The following is a 21,097-nucleotide window of genomic DNA, read 5'->3' as shown; positions in this document are numbered from 1 at the left end:
CTATTATTGTCAACAGATAAGACTGCAGCAGCACGGCACGACGCGGAAGACAGCCAAGCCCTCCCTGTACCAAATATACAACAAGGCTAAGGAGGGCGAATGGGGTGTGTGCACAGGGGACATAGGAACTGCAGGAAGCCTGATCCAGTCAGAGGGATGGAGGGAGGGAGGAGTGGCCGGAGAGGTAAGCAATGTTTCTTTAGTTATAGTCCAATCATTGCTGACAAATGGTGATGGAGTCCAGGCTAAATAGCTCTTCATTTTGAGTTCAAGGTTGGGCCTCTATTGTCCCATATAACACTTGTCCATGGTCGTCCCTGCAGTGTTCTGTCCTGTGTGAACAAATGGAGTGTGTGTGTGTGTGTGTGTGTGTGGAGGGTAAACCATCCTCTAGTATTACCAATGCCAGGATAAAATATCTCCACAAAATCTGCTCACTCTAATAGCAATCATCTGTCACATATATATACAAATACATATGAAACCACAGGAAAGTCTGGTTTCAAACACATCATTACTAGATGTCAGAAAGTCTTTTGAGTCAAAAGCAGCCATGACATCTACATGAGAGAGCTAGTGCATTGAAGGAAAAAAAAAAAAAAAGAAAAACATCCCACACAGCACGAGAGTTAAAGCTCTCATGGTTTTTAAAAGTAACTGCTCGACTTTGGCTGCAGCAAAAGTGTTAATTTCCGAGGAAACAAGTCACAGACAATAAATATGTTTTTTTTTTAAAAGGCGACTGCAAACTGAGGAGTTGAAAGCCAATTCACACTCGGTTTGGACACATTATACCTTGAATATTAAAATCCCATCATTGCTTGATTCTTGTATTTTCTTGATTTCTGAGCACGACAATTACACTACGTAAAGAGAACACAAGAAAAACACGGGGGAGCCCACTTCACTGCAGCGTTTCCATTTAAATATGTCTTTGTTCCACAACAGTACACACTGCATAGTGCCTCGGGCAATCCAGCACAGGTCACGTTTACCATCACCGCAGCTATTTTTAACACATCATTTATAAATTAATAATAATACTACAGCGTATTATTGTAGTAAAAACTGTGTGTGGTGGAGGAGGCTGCAGTATTTTGAGGACTAGAGACCTATTGCAAAATAAATAGTTTTTTTTAAAGTGAGATGTACAGATATGAGATCAAATGAATGAAGTGTATTTCATCTATACTCTTTTCTACGCCACAAACTGTTCATCCGCTCTGCTTGTCACAAACAGAGGTCTAAATGGGAGGTTGCCAGAGAAAGCATAAAGCACTCTCATGTTACATCCATAAGGAAGGGAGGCTACAGCAGCCAAGTTACCCTAGTGCATCTCTGTATCTGAGGCCAGGGCTTAATCAAATCAACATGTTTGCTACTTACAGTGTCACTCACTGGTTGTCCTGCCTAAGATGCACCGACCACAAAGTCCCACTGCATGCACTCTGCAAATGTCTGAATTTGCTTTTCTGTGTGTAACTTGCTAGCAAAGTCTAAAAAAAAGTTTGTTAAGACAGTAATAAGACTTTTTCCGGGCAAAGCGTCATGCGACATTAGAGAGGGTGCAGAGAACTGCAGGATGGGAGGTGTGTGAAATGGGTTCCACATGAGATTATCTCATTTTCTCAGTTACTTTTCTGGAAATGCTATTAATTTTGGTGCATATTTGAGATCTATACACTACTGTTCCCACTACCCCCCCCCCCCACCCCCCAACCACCCAATCCAAGTCTCTCTGAAGTTGAACTCAAACAGATCGGCTGCTAGAAGGCTCGCCTGCAGGCAGACAGGAAGCTGAACGTAATGGGAAGACGGTGCCGTCCCAGCTTTCTTCTGAAACACTTTTTTTGTAGAGATGTCATTACACACACACACACACACACACACACACACACACACACACACACACACACACACACACACACACACACACACACACACACACACACACACACACACACACACACACACACACACACACACACACACACACACACACACACACACACAAGATCGCTGTTAAATACAAGAGTTGAGGAGTTCGGGAAGGCCAACAAGCAAATGGATATGGAAGATGCTTTTCCAAATAATTAAAAGAGACAATTACACAAGTTTTTGGAACATGACTGTTAATGCTGGTGTATCAGTGTAACGCTGCTGCTTCATTCCCAGAGTGAATCTCGTCAAACTTATCAGTCAGGATGCAAACAGTAGAAATTCAACAACTTCAAGTGACTTCAAAAATGTAAACCTGCAAACTGACAGCACAATGCCCATTCAGATGCAAAATGTAGCTTACATTTTCCAATACAACTGCAGCACTAGCTGATGGATTTTTCACCATATTTTAGAAATGCGAGCTTTGTGACAAAGTTTGGCCTTTTCCTCTGTGTGAGATGAAAAAGCCACTTGCTGTGTCCCTGTGTGCTCAGCAGAAAGACCTTTTCTCCTGCACTCAATGGCATTGACAAGCCAACGTCTCAATCGATGAACCCACGGTCAGACCTTTGCAGCGGGAGCCTCAGACCAAAGGGCTGTGTGGGTTAATTGTAATTGCATAAGACAGCGTCTGTAACACATGCCCTGAGCCAGGGAGCTGAACCGGCCAGAGGGGCCGCCGTCTGATAAAACATTTAATCTATGACAGCAGTTAACTTCAGCCAAGGATGAAAGGGGATGATGAACCAAAACTTATTTTATCATCTCTTTAATCAGCCGATACACACCTTTTTCACTTAGATTCCTAGAAACGACTGATTTGTAGTATGTCCAGATGGTGTAACTAAACTATTTTCCATACAGGCGGTGGCAGTAACTGGGTCGCTGGTTTACATTTGATGTACCACTGCATCGGAATCCAAAAACAGCCCTCAAACTTTACTATATTTGTCCAAATGAAAGCTGAAGTATGGTGAGGCAAATTAGGGGAGAGGAATGCCATACAATTCAGCAGGCATGGAGAGGAGTGTGAACGGTCTTCTAACAGGATCAAGAGAGACATATGAATAAATGGAAGGAAGCCCGGCTGGTGAAAAGAGAAAAATCTTCAAAGTCAGCTTTCCTCTTTCTAGCCACCCCTGGAGATCAGATCAAGAACTATCCTAAAACCTAATGAACTAGTAAACACTGGGAATTAAATGAATATTACATGGGGTTTCATTAATGCCAGCCAGCAGACTCCAAAAATAATGAAGGCGAGAAGCGGAAGCGGGAGGAGACAGTTACTGGAGCTTCTTCTTCTCTGTTTACTCAGCATCTGCCTGCCAGAGAAGGAGGCTTTTGATCACTCCTCGGCTGGGTTCTCCTCTTTGCTGCGTGGCAGGAGAAGCCCAGGGAGGCTGCCGATGCACCGCCAGGGCCGGATCATTTGCAACACAAATGAACTGAGCTAATTGTACACGTGTGGGGAGACGAGGGAGCCGCACACACGGTGCAATGTTTGCAAAATATGGAAATAATTAATCTCATTGAGCTTGTGAAATACCATCAGTGTTGCAAAAGAGGATTTGAGCACGGGCTGGGGATGAGACGGATGATGATAGCAATGGGCTGGATAGACGCAGATGTTTAGATTAAGCTTTTTCATTATTGCTTTATCACACGGCTTCTTCAAGTATATTTTTGGTAATTGAATAAATTGGAGCATGAAACAGATTTGGATTTGGGGCACAGCAACATGATTATGTGTAAAGCAGTCTTTTTCCCCCCATTCATGAAACAATGCATGCAAATATTATTCTATCAGGTCAATTGTGCATTGGATATGAGGCGTGTAAATAGTAATATTACTAAAATAGGTTCAATATCCACCGTCATCATCGCTATAACTGCCTCGGTGACGGAAGACTTTGAGATGTTTGTCCAGTTGTGTCGTATGGACGCGTTACAGGGATTTAACTAAGCAAAGCCCACCTCTTGACCTTCCACAGGTCTAACCCTTTAAGCCGTTTTAATCAATAAATCAAATGTAAAACAAGAATGATGATGCTGTGAGGTGCCTTTAGGAGTAGATAGCTTAGCTTTCAATTAGCACCTTCACTGAGCGTCAAGGCCAAACACACACTGAAAACGCCCCGAGTAAGCTCCCACACCGTCGGTACGCTACGGCAGCAGAAGCAAAGTGGAATTTAACCCCTCTACAAACTGTTAAACTGTTACTGACATTGACAAATAGCATCACACATCAAGGCATATGGTTGAAAGCAAAGCACTATCCATGCACCGTATGCAGTTTCTCTTCTCTCTCAGCTATTTAAAAACAAGATGACATCAGACATCTGTTTGGGAGCAGAGTAAAAGGCGCTTTTCAAGAGAAAAAAAAAAAAAAAAAGACCTCCCAGGGACTGGGCTTGAAACACATGAACATACACACGCACTCACTCACAAAGAGAATGCAAGGACACGCACAGGGGAGCCGAGTGAGTCTCACATTTGTGCCACTCTGCAGCCATTCTCTTTAGTTCATCAGTGAGTAGAAAAGAGACGAACAAGTTGAGGACCTGAGGCGGAGATGGAAGTGGCCTCTGACGCCCGACTCGAGTGAGATGTAGTTTTACTGGGAGGACGGTCGGGACACTATGCCTACTGTAACTCAACCATTAATGACACGCTAAGGTTGAGGGTCACACACGCAGAAATGCATGCAGGAACGTGCCTGTTCAGCCTTTGAGGGAATCAGTCTCGCTCCGTGAGCATGAAAAGAGCCCAGATGTCAGCACTCTACAAGCTGAGGCTGAAAAGTATTCCCTCTCTTGTTTTGTAGCTCTGTCAACCTCCCTGTACCTTCCTCATCCTGATCCACCGTTGAGAACGGCTCCTCCAACCTGTACACAGTATACATCTTACTGAGTCATATCACATGTATCGCTGCCGCAGCACCGTGCCATGGCAACCACAGTGGCAAAACCTTGGCAAAGACAATCTCCCCCCTCTCTGGGCAGCAGCGTTAGCATCAGTGGCTGCATGTCTGGGGCTGCTGGGGACATTAGCCTGATCCTTATCAATCTACACAGCCCACTGCTAGCTACCAGCTCTCCCTCACCCTCCCTCTGTTTCCTTCTTCCTCTCCCACTCTCTGTCTGATGCTGAGATATGATTTGGTGAGAGCAGAGAGGAGTCGAGCATATCGATTCAGCCTCTGCCGCTGTCTCTCTCACACTATTCATCCCCTTTTCCTCTGCACTGCTATCACTCCAACTCTCTCCACTTTATCTCTCTCTCTCTCTATCCACTTCTTTTTTTCTTTCTCTCTCTCCAGTGTGCAATCATAATAACCCCTCTCTTAGACGCCCAGGCAATAAACCAGGGTCTCCCTTCTTCCTGCGCATATCTCCCTCGGTGAGGACAAAACCAATAAAGGGCTGGCTTAATTACAGCTGCTGAGTGCCGCCGACACCCGGCTACAACACCACGGGGCTGAGGGTGGGCTGTGGGTGGACTGGGGGTGGGCTGCCTGAGCGTGGGCGAGGTGTGACGGGATGTTGAGGGTTGGAAAATAAACTACTGAGGGATACAGCAAAGCCTCCGTTTGACTCCTACACCTAAATCCTCAAGATGCTACTTTATAGTACTCACAGAGATGAAAAAAAAAAAAAAAGAGGTGACGGTAGCCTTGAGGCTGGCTGGGAAAATGTGGGTAGGGACAAAGAAAGTGTAGCGTGCTCCCCTCCCTCAGCTAGCTACTGTTGAGAAGCCCTTCAGCAAGGCATTTAACTCCCAGTGGCTCCGGCGGAGCAGCAGCTACGTCAGCTTGATTTTTTCATCTGTAAGGCATTAATGTGTAACTGCGGGAATGTGTATAGCGAGAGAAGCAGATATACTTGATAAGGAAGGGTAAAAACAGGGGATAGGTAAATGTTATGTACACTAGAGTGTGGCCAATGATATATCAAGGTGGATACAACCCCCAAATGAACACAAGTGTCCGGCACTGTGAGGAGCCAAGGGAGGGACTGCTGTGAATCCGTGTCCTTGTCACTGGTTTCTAGGTCTGGAGTCTGCCTCCTCCTCCTCCTCCTCCTCCTCCTCCTCCTCCTCCTCCTCCTCCTCCTCCTCCTCCTCCTCCTCCTCCTCCTCCTCCTCCTCCTTCTCTCCTCTTATTCCTCTCCAACCTCTTTCCTCTCCTTTCCCCCAGTTCTGTCACATCAACATGAATCTGGGGCTCCAGGGGTTCAGAGTCCCACAAGCTGCAGCCTGCTGTGTCTGCCTCATCTACAGCTCTGTCACCATGGTGACTGATGCCTGGGTGTTCCTGCCTCCTCCTGCTACTTTCTGTCTTCCTCTCTCTGTTTTCTGTACTTTGCTTTGTCTCTCCGCCGAGCTCCTCTCACTTCACACCCACAATGCTCATCAATACGGGCTGACAGGAAGCTATAAGAGCAAAAAGTAAAAAAAAAACGGAAAGTGTGGATCTCATATATGCAACATGTTTTTGGATGTGAGTATTTGATGAAGATAGACATATAAAATAATCATGTGCAGTGTACAACTTGTCTTGTGTAGTGGAACACAGGAAACAGAGGAGGTTAAGCCTGGTTCGTTTCACGTGCCTCTCTCTGTTTATTCTTCTTGTTCCTGATAAAGCTTCAGTACAAAATGTGCAGGGTTGATTTACACACCAAAGAGACCTCAAACAAAACACAACAGGCCTCACTTTGAATTGCTCTATTCATAAGGAAACAAAGGCCCAGACATGTCCAGATGCTGTCCAGACCTGGAATGTATAGTAATGAGTGCATAATCAGCTGTAGCTGTGGATTAAACAGTACAGACCATTAATAATCCTCTTGATAACCAGCGACATCAACCATTAGTGTCAGATTACCCAGCAGAAAACATGCCAGTAGGTTAGCTGCCTCTCAACATCACCGGAGTTTGTTTAGCAAACTGGTTGATTTGATTGCTCAGACCCAAGGAGTTACATGTCTGTTATGTAATACTGCTTCACTAGGAAATAATGAGAGTACCCGGTGCACTCACAAACACACATTGCTCAAGTAGCTCAGCTCAGCCCAGGTCTGGTCTGGTCTATATCAGACAGACAAACTGGCTGCCTCACAGGCAAAACTAAAAGCTCAAATTTGGCGTTTCATGCCTCCTTAAGGAAGTCAATTCAGGTTCCTCTAGTTAAACATTACGGCTGTATCTACAGTATATGTCTATTTATATTCTTTCTGCAGGCTCCAGAGGATGGGAAACAGTGGAATCATGTTTGTTACAGCTACCATAAAAACATACGGACATTCAACTCAAGTTTACAGTTAAACTGCAATGGAAATTCAAAACATATAACAGCATCAAGTCTGAGATAAAGCAGATAACCAGTACCAGCTGTATACGTACAACTACATATACTATATTGAAAACTTCCATTAAACCGAGTACTGTATTCCTGACATTTGTTCACATGTCAAAGAAAATGCATCAAGAGGAGACAAAAATAAGAAAAGGAAGATCACAGTCATGTCTCCAGCCAGACAAGAGCAGGATTTGAGATAAAAATCTACAATATAGAATCTCTAAAGTGACATGCTCCACCCCTCTGTCTTTTCATCATCATAAATGTCATGTTAGAAAGAGCATCCCTTGTTTCATGCCTTCCTCTCTGTCTTTTTAATCAGGGCCGACTGACATCAGGATTAACAGACGAGGAGCATACATCATCATTTCTATTGATCAAACATTACACCTTATCACTATGGCAACCCAGTTGTCGGAGTGGGGGACAAGTGAGGAGAAGGTACTGGGTTTTCTAGGAAGGGGGGAGAAAGCCAGAGGGAGGTTTCCACTTCACAGAAATCTTCAGTGTAGAAGTGAATAATGGTGGAAACAAGTTGGTTTTCCTGCCTCTGTGTAACCTGTGCTGCACATATAAGCCATAAAATGATGAAGTGCACAGCTGCAAATATGCTGTCACTGCAGGAACAATATATGAGACTATGTGGGATGAAGTAAACAGCTGTGAGTATGAAGATGACTCACTAAAATCACACCCAAGATTGCGCGGCCCGTTTGGAATCATTAAACAGCAGCAATATGGGTTTTTATTTAATATGCTGGGTCTGAAACACAGCGCTGCCTCCAATACGTTGCATTTGTGCAGAAATTCAAATGCTGCTATTCATATCCCACTTATACTGTATCACAAGCTTTGCAAAAGCCTCATGTGGGAAAAGACTAGAAGATGTAGCTATACCACAAACTCAATAACAACCCTTATATTGCTTCATACAGCAGTCCAACAACAGACACACTTTGGTCTCGAGCATTTCAGGGAAGCAAGCTCAAAGAGCTGCTGCAGTGGGGGTGTGATAGGGTGGAGGGTGTGTGTGCATGTGTGTGTGAGGAGGTTGGGGTATGGTTGCTGTTTAAATGTAGTGACCACTCAATTCAAAACCATTCAGGCCTTCTAAGAACAGATCCCCACACCCCATTAAGACCTCTGCTGACGCACACATGCATAATACATGGAAGATGGATCTAAAAGCATACAGCCCATTAGCTGGCCTGGCCTGGGCAAGAAAGAAACAGAGAGAGAGAGAGAGAGAGAGAGAGAGAGAGAGAGAGAGAGAGAGAGAGAGAGAGAGAGAGCGAAAGGGAAACAGAATTGCACAAAACACAAACAGCCCTGATCGAACGGATGGCCAGGCTGGCTAGCCGCTGATAACAGCAACACACTGCTGGTTTTGTTGTGTGCCTGTGAGCTCCTTTACAGACTCAGAAAATAGTGGACAGAGAAGCTGACACTGGCCCCAAAGTCCCATATAAGTTAACATTTTTGTACCACCAGTACCCTTGTCTCAAAGTCTATGGGCTTTTTCAAATAGGTTTCTAGTTAGATACCTAAAGGTCTGTGTTAACACAAGCTAAAGACACTTTCGCATTTTATTCTACAACATACAACACAACAATAGACACCTCAGTCGTCGTCTTTAGGAGTTTTTAAGGTTGTGGCTAACAAGACTGAGAGTCATGAGGATGACAGAAAGGTTGAAGGTCATCACCAGTATTGTGCTTATACTCACACTCTTGCAAACTATCACTAACTTTGTAAGATGAAAGGCCTCTATAGTAGAGGTAACTCAAACAACGAGTTTAGAAGTAATTATACTGAAGTCATCCCATGGTGGTGTAGTTCATTTATAGCCCAACATTAGTTTTGCACTTGTTAGGCTTCAAACATCATGACACTTGCGATATGTGTAAATATCACACACTTTTGTTGGTCACGGAGCTTATTCAACACAAGCCAATGTAAAAGTCCCAATGGCTTTTTGTCAAGGAAACCAGGATGACGCCAACATCCAGGCTGGCCCGCAAAAAGACGTCATCCCTGCAGCAGTCTATTAAAACTGAAGCCACTCACACGGAGACTTTCTATCATTTAGTTGTATCAATTAGTCATATTGAAAATATGATAAATTAGCATGAGAAAGACAAGCCTTGTCCTGTCATCAGCAACCATTCTGAGTTTCTACTGAAGGATTTCGTTAAGAGGGGAAAAGGCTAGTGATGGAAAATAAGTTCAATTTAATCAGTCAGATGTGATGATTGCTGGATCACAGTTTCCAGGCACAGAGCCCCCTGTTCAGCCCTTCCAGTGGCTGAGTGTTCTGGCCATGTAATGTGAGGTGGCAGAGAGCCCAGCAATGCTGTAAATTATTTCTGACGGTAGGGTGGGGGACAAGAGGAAAAGACTCGCAGTCCCCGGAGACAGACAGTGCATGGTGTGGAGATACGGTGCCTGCATCTACACCAAGGAAGAGGAGAGGCCTGCATGTTCTCTCAGCCCTGCGGCTGCAGGAACATGGGTCTGTTTGCAAGTTTGGAGCCCTTCTGCAGTCTGCATAATGTGTCTAACAGCCATGCCTAGCCAGATGACCAGGGGCCTCTCCGCGGGGGAACAGAGCATTTAGCAGACTAATCATAATATGCTCCAATGCATCTAAGTGAGATCCAACTTCTCTCTCTCGACACACCACACAGGCATTTCGTTTCCAGCAAACATGAAAAGAGCAGTAACAGCGTTGCTTAAAGGCACACTGTTTTTTTTTTCCAATAATAAAAATAACCTCATTACATCTCTGTAAGTCTCTGTCTAAATATTTACGGATATAATATGCTCTTATGCTTGTTAACCATTTTCTGCAGCTGAGCTGTGATTTTATCAGTCACTCACACCTGTTCTGGTGTGCAGCTGAGCTATACCTTCACCTGCTCCAAGAAACATTATGTCCTGTGAGTGAGTGTGTAGGTAGCCTCGCTGTGGGTGTGTGGGTGTGTAGGTGTGTGGGTGTGTTTGCGAGGTGGTTTCCGGTCCTGGACTATCTTAAAAAAAATGTACATTTAGCCTCCTCACCCCCTCATGTTCTTCTCTCTCAGGCTCAACAGCAGCAGAGCCAGTATACACATGCTGCAGCAGCGGTGCGCTGGGGCGTACGCGCACGCGCACACGCACACATACATAGGATATACATACATAACATGCATACTATACACGGCGACGTGCACAGCACAGTCACACCTCGGGCATGGTCACAGTCCATCTAAACGGTCCATTTTAACGAACCCTCCCACTCCCACCCCCCCACCCCCCTACTCCCCCCACAGCCTCCTCACAAACATTCAAACGCGGTGCATGCGCGCGCACACAGCAGACCGCGGCAGCAGCAGCAGCATCACTGATCGGCCCCATCATCCAGCCAGGAAATATCTGCAGCAGCAACAGTACCAGGCTATACTGTAGGTTGTTATTACGCAGGCTGGCTGCCGATCGATAAACGCAACAACCCCCCCCCCCCCCCCCCCCTCCCCTCCCACCACTACCCCCCACCCCCCCAATACTCGTTTGACATACCAACGGGGAAGCCCTTCCTCATAAATCAGGGCATTTCTTTACAAAGGAATCACTCACCCGATGTTGCTCAACGCCTGCTCGAACAGCTCCGTCTGTAAGATGTTCTGAGGCGCCGTGAAAGCCCCGTTGAAATGTGATAAAACCGAGCTACAGAACTGACGCAATGTCTCAAACTGCATTTTCCCCCACCGTTTTCTTTTATCCTCAGTAAGTGATCACCCTTTTTCCTTTTCACCAACAATACATCCCAAAGCCTGCGCTCTCTCCGGACGCCCCCCCTCCGCACACATACACCTCCTCAGTATTTTTTGTTTATTATTATCTCCCGAGGCGCATTAAAGGCGAAAAAGGCGCCGATCAAGTTCCATATTTCTGCTGCCGCTCCTGGTAAAAAGTGTCCTTAATAAATGAGACGCATTCCGGGCGGGATCCTTCGGTCATATTGCTTCGGACCTGAAGCGAGAAAAGGGAGGTAGTGCCGGTGCCGGTAACGTGCCTTTTCTTCCTCTCGCTGTGGCAAAAATTTCTTCTCGGTGTGCGGGAAGAGGCGAAGGAGCGCCCGGAGGAGAGGAGAAGCGGAGCAGCATCCTAGACGGCAGCCAGCAGCAGCAGCAGCAGCAGCAGCATCGCTTACCGGCGCATCAGCTGCTGCCTCACATTCAACTCATATTTCCAGTCGCCTATGAAGAGAACACACTCGCGCTAGCACACGCACAAACACAAGCAGACACACACACACTCACACACACCCTTTCCCTCTCTCTCTCTCACTCACACACACACACACACACACACACTATGGGGCTGATATGCAATCGTGCGCACTCTTTGCCATATCTCTCCATCTTCTATCATGCACTCTTTGGGACGCGCACAGCAGCAGATAGACCACAATACAATATAGTGTAGAAGAGCGATGCTGTCGTCAGGGTTTTTTTTTTCTTCCTTATATCCCGTATCTGTCCTCAGAGCATCAGCTCCTCATCAGTAATAAAGGAGGACAGCCCTAATACCTCTGAAGGCAGCGTGTCTGTCTGTGAGGAAAGGGCACACATAAAAGGGGGGGTTTCCCGAGGGATCACTTATTTATTTAATTAATGTTTCTCCATTTTATTCTATCAGCGCCTCTGCATGTAACTGTGATCAGCTGAAAAAGAATCCACTAATGCACATATACAGCTTCCCTGAGCGTCTGATATCGTCAAACATCATTACAGGATAATGGAAGTCTATGTGGAAGTATATGCTTGAACATGAAATGAATATGTTTCTGGTTTCCTCTATAAGCACAGAGGATCGTGACTTGAGCTGGAAGATGACCTCTATCTGAAATCTTCGTTTTTCTCTCGTGAGATCAAGCACAAGAACATGGCCATTCAAGAAAGCAAAAAAAATCGTTCTGAACAAGAACATCATTGCAATAGATAGTTGCCACCAAGACAATATGATCTCTTGCGCAGTTAAATCACATTCCTGAACTCAAAATGAGCTCCTAATAGAAGAAAAGGACACTTAAACCTTAGTTTAGATGACATGATTCATCGGCTTTCACCACTTTGGTTGATATTTCCAATGATACTTGACCAATGAGAAGGTATCATTTAAGCAACAGATGTTCTGCCTTGTCATATCATCATGTGATGGTGGTGAGCTGATACACACTCATTTGTTTCATTACTTAGATTTCTGTTTTTCCTCCCGTCACATATAGAATGAAGAAAACTATAGTTGAGATGTGAGGATGTAGAAAGCTGCTGAAGCCAGAGTTACAACTAAGCACACAGGACCAAGTCAGACAAGTTCAAACATTTGTCATATTATAAAACAAAATTGAGCATTAATGCCATCACCCTATCTGTCTACTGTAAGCATCAAATAGCTCAGTTATGAGCTACGCCACTTACTGTGTGATACACACCTGTATATAAAGGCAATTATAATGGATTTTTCTTTAGACATTCACCCTGTGAGTCTCACTTTCAAATACAGTAAGTGGTTCAGATGACCTGAGGTGAACTGATGTTTTATTTCCCGACTGGACTCCATCCAAAGTTTAAGATGTTGCCGCATCAGCTGATCACAACTACTTGTGAGGATTGATGACGGCATGTGTGCATAATATGGAGTCTGAACTGAGGAAGACTTGGTTAATGATGAAAACTAACTGTACACTGCCTCTCTGTCCTGGGCTGGGTGTTACACAGCCAGTCCAGGTTGAATGTGTTCTGCTTCCCTCCTCTAACATTTTTGGCAGGCCTAACATTTCTCTTGCCTGGATGAATGTGTTCAAAAAATGCAGAATCTGAAGAAATTTCACCAGTGGGTATGTTCCAATCCCAATGTAATCGTTGTTTCATCAGCCTCACCCAACACTGCAGCTGTCCCAGCGTATCTGTGTGTTCATTCAAATGACACCTCCGAGACCAAGATAAATTAGAAGCCTTCCCAAGTTATTTCTCCTTATAAATAGACTGTCAGCTTTTTCCCTCCTTTCTTCAGCAGAACACATCCAGGAGTTAATTTAAACATTCTTTAAGATTAATGAAAGTGGGTTTTGGTGCTTATGCAGTGGGAGTTCTATTTATGGACTCTCTGCGATCCATCATCAGCATTATCCCGTGAATTTTCAGACAGCCTGTTTCCTGTTGTGTCACTGCAAAATGTGACCAATGCCAAAGCAAGAATCACTCCCTGATACCGTATCCACCTCTCTCGCGCTGTGCAATCAATTAATATACAGTGGCGAGAGCTGGAATAGACAGAGATTGACTGACTGAATGCTTGGGGCGGTCTGATCTATGGTCTGATCCATAGTCAGTCCGGTCAGCCATTAAAAGCACCTTAAAAAAGCAAGCCATTTGAGGAGGAGATGGTTAATGCACTGCCAATGCACGAAACGTCATTATCCTACATCTTTCCTAAAGCTTTACAGTACTGTAGCTTTTATTACACCACACAGTTACAGATGATGCGGTGAATAAAGGTTTAAACTGTGAATAAAGAAACACAATGGATGGGAGATTCAACAACGATAGCAGATGGACAAAATTTTACCTAGACAATGTGTCTATTCTGGAATGATAATACTTGATTGTGTGTGTGTGTGTGTGTGTGTGTGTGTGTGTGTGTGTGTGTGTGTGTGTGTGTGTGTGTGTGTGTGTGTGTGTGTGTGTGTGTGTGTGTGTGTGTGTGTGTGTGTGTGTGTGTGTCAGTGTTTCACAATAGCCTCACTACGCTGAAAAAGCACTGTAAGTATGTACACTTACATCCAATGCTGGGCGCTAATGGGCAGGTATACTGAATATATCCACATATAGCAAAGCAAACAGTTTCCAGAGGAGCTCTCCAGCATCTGCAGCTTCTGGGTGTGTTAAGAGGTACATACAAGGTTGCAATGACAGAGAGGGGACATACACAACTAATGACTTGTGTCTCCAACCAAACACACTGTGGATAGATAGTTTGTGCACGCTGCTTTAGACAATGGGCTACAAGAACACCTATAAAAGGCCAGTGCAGGAGAGAGGCAGACACATGGGCTAAACTGGGATCTTTTCCTACAGCACATGTGCCTGAATGTGTATACTGCATGTATGAGTCAAAGCTATAACTCAGAGGCACCCTCCCTTTGGATTCTAGGTTTCTTCACCACAACATGTAGCCCACGTTTCCCTGCTTTCCTTTGGGAAGTCTGGTCTCGTAGGCAGGGAGGACCAGCAGAGAGACAAGGACATCTGCTAGTAACTTATGCTTGCTGTGACTGCCCAAGGGTTAGGGAAAACAAAATCTGATCTGAAAGTCTTACAGTAGCACAAGAGAGAAATAGTGGGTGTGCTCTCTTGCAGTGTCTCAGCACTGTCAGTATGACTTTAGCCATTTCACTTTCTTCCTTTTCATCACAGGTATGTTGCCCAAACCAGAAGACAACTTTAGACATCCTAATTGGCTTGTGTAAGTCTATAAAAGTTAGGACGAATGGCAGGTCATCTTATACAATAGGGGCTGCAAACAAGATAACGAATCAAGGAGAGATATCTGAAATGGTTCTCTGCCCGGCCTTCTACTGTGAAGTTAGATCCCAGAGTGTGAAGACTCTCTCTATAAGCTTCTCTTCCTTCCTTTAGAGGAAGAAAGAGGAAAGAGCCCCCATGTGGACATCAAAGTAACTACCTTACTTGACACCAGTGTCAAGAAATAAGCAACCAGATATACTAGGATTCACAAGCACAGCATGTCCGTGTTGTCAGCATCTAAGACTGTTCCACTCAAAGGGGCCATTTAGTGCATATGACAATCTGAATGCAGTGTTCTGAATCATAATGAGGCCTTCTCCTCCTCCTCCTCCTCCTCATCACAAACATCGTAGTTTTCTAGCCTGCAGTGTCTCCACTGGCTTAGAAACATTCCTAATGACAAAAGAGTTACTCAAGTTGTAAAAAATCTAGTTTCTCTGAAAAGGTGAGACGGTATAAATTCATGCAAGCACCCTTCACCTGCCAGCACCCTATGGCAGCTGAGCCTGGCTCTCAGCCATCTGTGATCATATGTGCTGGTGTGCTGTATGTGTGTGAAGTAGGGAGAGTGAGTGGGTGGATGACTGTTGTAGAATTGCTGAGTTAGTGCCAGATACAGTATCTGTGTCTCTGTCTCCGTTATAGGCCTCATGGGCTCCATGTACAAGCAGTTTTATATGGGGCCTTGGCTGGTTTGCTAGGAGACACTGCTTTTATGCTACACTTGAATCACTGTCCTGCACATCCAAATACAACAGTCACATAGATCAGTGCTGGTGCTAAAAGGCTCTTATGCAGTTATGTCCATGATGCAAGTAAGAATCAGCTGGAAGTTCTTCATTTTGCTGATCAGACAATCCTCATGTCTCTACACAATAATAAAAACAACCCACACAGCGCAGAGCAGGTGTATTCTCGCTTCACACACTGAACTGACCTGTCTATGGGTGCGTCGCCTGGTCCCAAGTACCTCAGCCCCGAACCGTTGTCAAGGGACCCCTGTCTGGGCAGGAGCCCGCCGTGAGGTCTGCTTCTGTCTGACGCTGGTGTCAAGTCCCCTGAGGCTCCCTGGTAGGGGTACAGGGACGGGTCCTGAAGTTTGGCCTTCTTCCCCTGTGGCCCGCCCTCAAACACGCCCGGCACCTGACCGGGCCCCGAGCTGTAGAACCACGCCCCCGATTTGGTGAGGATTTCTTGTTGTTTTCGGCACAAGTTGCATACCCACATAACCTGCAGTGGAGAGAGAGGGAGGAGTTAGTGGTTTGAGATGGTGATCGATGGGCAGAGAGTGTCTTATACCACCTATGATGGGCTGTAATGGAGTGTTTGTGTTATGTAAAGCGGTAACATAACTGTGAGGCATCATCAATGTAAAGTGAAAATTTTTTTGAGCATTCAAAACATAAAATATTCAGGTCATTTTCAAAAATCTTTTCAATTGGAAAAAAAATCCAATCAAAACTTGAGTTTCCACCCCACAGTTACACTGCTCATAAACAGTACTGACTATTTTCATGTTGATGAGGTGAATGATGAAATATTGTACACATACAGCAGCCTTTGATATCATCGTAGTATCCGTTTATTATCATTAATGAATGTTTTGAGTCTGTGAGTCCAGAGTACAGATCAAACATCTTACACATTAGATCATTGTTCTTCTTTGTTATGACACCCTAACCGTCAAATTCCTTTTTCTTTTCTTTTTTACAGTTTGCAAACTGCAACAACGCAGGGTCCACATGACTCCTGATGGCAGAGATTAGTCACATCACCTGACGCCGATACACGAAGCAGAGGTCATCCGACTGCAGTTGATGCACATTGGTGGGATAAAATGAGAAGAAAATCAACCCTTCCCTTCTAGCTCTGCTCTGTGAAGGCCAGAGAGATGGAGGTTTTTACTGCTCTGTGATGTTGTGCCTCTATCTGCAGCTCCAACAACCATTGGTGTCATAAATCCAGGAACAGACAGGAGCCCTGATCACTGTACACACATGTACACACACACAGTAAAAGCTTATCTTGTGGAGAAAACTCACACAGTATGACATGTCTGCTCCAGGTGACCACACCTGCCTTGTTAACAGAGACCGACTCAAAGTGATAGCTAAGTGTTTCTGAGAGGACTAAGAGCTTGCCAAATGATTGACAGACCAGACAGCCAGTAGGGCGGCCAAGAGCTACTGCAACCCCACACGCACGCCCCCACCCACCACCACCACAGTCCCAGTGCTGAGTCAGTGCATTACTGTTATTAGTGTGAGCGGGCCCTGAATGCTGCCTCACCCACCATCAGTCGGCCTGTGGCTCGCCTTTTTTTTTTTTTTTTTCAGTAAGCTTTGAATCAAATAAAAATTGACTGATATCTTATTTCTAGATTAACTGAACTTGCTTAAACTGCGCTGGCCTCTACTCTTACTGTCTGCAGCGGTTCAAAGGCTGAATTTGAAACGACTGCTTATCTCAGTGACTGGTAGAACCTGAGGCGCAGCCAAACACAGGGCAGTGTGGAAAAAATCAACAAATGGTTAAAGGTGTCAGCTATCTGTGGCATGGTGTGCTTGGATTTTCACAAGCATATAGACTTAAGTAAGAATTTACAGGGGTGTGTGGGTGGAGCAGCGGAAGAAGCAGTTGTTCAATTACACAATAATCTAGACTTTGGTGTGGCTGACTCATTCATCAAATATATTAAATCTGTTGATTGGTAGGACGTTAGTGAAAGATCACAGTGCCTAACTAGTGAGGGATTTCATAAACCTCGATTCTGTTTCTCTCCCTCTCTCTGTCTCTCTGCTTGGTGGTGCACATGTGACTGACTTGGAAGATAAAACTGCCATTTGGACCAAAGCAGTAAACACACAGTATGTGCAAACATTCACAGATGACGCACGCACACAAACTGCAATGCAAAGCTCTTCAACCATCATTTGTTTTCAGAGGAATTTAAAAAAACACACAAACGCAATTTACACTTTTTTTTTGTTTTAACTGCAACAACACAACTAAAAAGTATCTCAGCTTTGGATGACAACGATGGCTGTGGCTTTGATTTAGCAGCGTTAAGTGGACATTGCAGTGGATAGTGCAAAAGGTTGTCATCGATCTCCTGCTCTCTCTGCTATTACAACTGCACAAATCCAAATAACAGAAAAATAAGCAGGATAGGAAGATCTACTCTTGTACTGTATTTAGAGTTCAGAAACAGCAGCAGCCACCTGGGAGCAGGAAGAGGCAGCTTTTCATTGTAAAGCCACTTTAGCACTAATTAATTTTCAAATATTTCAAACGCAGTGTAAAAAAAAAAAAAGCTGAACAGTAACACCGTAGGCAGCATGTACTGGACTATGTGATATTGACACACAAGGCGTTTATGACCAGCTATCAATGTTACAGATGGGCTATAAGTGTGCTGACACACAATGGAAGCAGGGAGGCTACAAATTGTGCTTTATGTGTCCCAGAGGAGTGTGGCCAGTGAGGCCATGACTGCCTCTTTAACTGGGGGTCATGGCGAGAGCTCTGCAGTGAACCATGAGTCATCGGCTAAGACCCAGGAGCCACCAAGGCCAGTTCTCCTGCTAATCAACCACACATCACTTCCTGCACCTGGAAGTTACACACATGTAAACTACATCTGTAATCGGTGATTATTTCAAATGACCACACAGAGAAGACAATTGAGAATATCTTAGTTTTTTTTTGGCCGGAGTCTGCAGAGGCCACACAAACTGCAGGTGCCCCACCTTGAACAGGGGCAATATCACCCATCATCCTATAGAGGGTACTGCATGAGAATAAAATAAAAAAAACATAGCCACAAATCCCAGTTAAATTAAGCAATGCAGCACAGAATTGCTTAAAAAAAAAACCAAAAGATTATTGGTTATTGTCAGTATGTGCATGGATAGGCGACGTCATACAGTGCAGATAAGGAATAATGTGCACGACAAGGTGCAGTACAGAAACGTAGGATGGTAGGTGGTGACAGTGATGAATGGGTGCATAGTAGGCTACTTCAAATCCATCCTAATGTCTGAATTCATTTGTTTCTATTATTTCAATAATCTCATCAATCTGGGTAGACAGTGTGCTAATTTCACATTATGTATCTTATGTATATGTAATGCAACATGCATTTCAGAGTTGGATCTCTGTGAACATAATCACAGTCCTAAAACAGATTATGTTTCACCTGTGGTTATTTACTGAAATCTTCCCTTCTCTCTCAACCCCCCTCCCCTTCTCCACAGAAGACTGCAGCCTATGACCTAGATATTTACCCCACCAAACTGCAATTAACATAGAGTCAGTTGCTGTGCACCACTCTGGTCTGCCAATAATAATTAACCACGTTCTCAGCTCTCAGCTTTTATCTCATCGGTGAATATCTAATAGCACATTAGTATTAAAAAATAAATAAAAACAGGCCAACAAAAACGTGCATAGGTCCAGTAAATGTTAAGTACACCAAGCCTCAGACATCAATACTTGGATTTGATTTGCACTTTGGAAGAGAGTCAGAATGAGAATGGATATTTATACAGTATATCAGGCAGGAACAGCAAAAGTAAGGAAAACGTCGGTGCCGAGCTGAATGCTCATACGTCCAAAACATTACATGAACTGCAAAATAATAATGGCCTTGTTTTGAGCTTGATGACAGTGCACTTTAGAGATTATCCAAGGGCTTTTTAAAGGGCTGCATGAGCCCAAGAGGTTAAAGAGTTTTATCAGCTGATAGAGACGTGTGTGGAATACGAGCAAGGCTTTCCTTGGTTGGAAAACAGTAGCTTAACATAAGGATGCGAAATGGAATCAAACGATATCTAGGATGAAATGAGATTTAGTATTTCATGATCCTATTCTCCAGTCTGTCACATCATAGAAATAATCTACAGTAAATTCAAGGAAAACTGCTACGATTGCTTTATCCCATTCATTCATTCATTACTTACAGTTTTTTGTTCTGTCTTTACTTTAGTCACATTGGCAGAGACATCACACAGCATGAGGCTGCTAACCTTCCGGTCCAAAGCCAGCATGAGCTCACCCCACACTAACAGGAAACTCTAATAGCGCTCATTCCCGAACAGAGCACATCCACTCCACAGCAGATGCATGTATGCACGATGCTACACACACAGGTCAAACAGCTGTAACAGCCAGAGGTATGTTCAGTTTTACTGCAGCCACTCTGCCCAAGAAGAATCTCCACACACACACACACACACACACACACACACACACACACACACACACACACACACACACACACACCCCTTCGGCTTAACTCTTCACAGCTGAGCGCGGGAAGTGGGTTGAGGGCTGCGGCCTTCGGGCAGGGCCATTTCTCCTTGTGCTTGCACATATCATAGTGACTGAACCTGCAGCTAAAAATAGAAAGCTAAAAACTCTATCACGCGTTGCAAACGCCTGGAAGATATATACTCTATTAAATGTGCTATAGGCTATTTACAGAGGCACTGAATTAAGGGAAACAAACACCCGGCGCCATGGGATCAATAAATAATTTCCTTTCTGATACCTTCCCTTCAGACCAAGGGTGTTTTCATTGGTACCAGCTAATATGATCCACCAAAAATGTGAGTGTGCTTCAGACAGTGAGAATAGAAAATATATAGAAAAAAAAACAAGGATGTCACTGATCTTTGACAAGAAGCATAAGCATGGAGCCATAAAAATTATTCAGATTAAAAAACACCTTTTGACCTTTCATGTGGTGAGATCTGCCTGACAGCATGCATATACAATTTACTACACACATATACTGTATGTGTAGAAAATAATATGTACCCTTCAGCAATGTACTTAACATATTCCCTTTTGGTCTGCTCCATTCAAAAAATTTTCCTGGAGGAGTCTTACACTCACATGCAGAAGCCAGATGGGTAAGATGCAGTAAGAGAGAGCACTGAGCTCTCTCTTGTGGCCATTAAACTGCACTACAGCATTACTTAACTGAGGCTCCAGAGTGAATCAGCACTATCCTTCCAGGCATATCACACTGTGCTCAAACGGAAAGCCAGCTCTGATGTTAAATTAAATCAATGACATTTTTTTGCATTCATTCATTTTACATTCATTCATTCATAACAGGATGTAATCTTTTCCCTTGATTTCACAGGAGGCTCTTTAGAAATTAGAGAGGGCCTTTGTTTTGATCATTGCTGCATTCAGTTTATTAGACTTAAAATCACGT

At 44.3% G+C, this 21,097-nt stretch overlaps 1 protein-coding gene across 4 annotated transcripts in view; it reads right to left on the bottom strand.

Annotated features, from left to right (window-relative positions):
* The window catches only part of rims2a (regulating synaptic membrane exocytosis 2a), a gene marked incomplete at both ends in the record, with an annotated part of 135,094 nt that overhangs the window by 80,491 nt on the left and 33,506 nt on the right, over nt 1-21,097 (bottom strand). For all 4 annotated transcript variants that reach the window (XM_083990457.1, XM_083990456.1, XM_083990459.1 and 1 more), the window contains one exon: nt 15,809-16,101. In XM_083990457.1, coding sequence (XP_083846583.1) covers nt 15,809-16,101 — 293 coding nt within the window. The remainder of the gene's footprint in view (nt 1-15,808; nt 16,102-21,097) is intronic.

This window comes from Trachurus trachurus (assembly GCF_905171665.1).
Source record: "Trachurus trachurus genome assembly, chromosome: 16".
Lineage (NCBI taxonomy): Eukaryota > Metazoa > Chordata > Actinopteri > Carangiformes > Carangidae > Trachurus > Trachurus trachurus.
The sequence above is the reverse complement of the archived record's forward strand: the minus strand, read 5'-3'. Positions and strand labels throughout refer to the sequence as shown.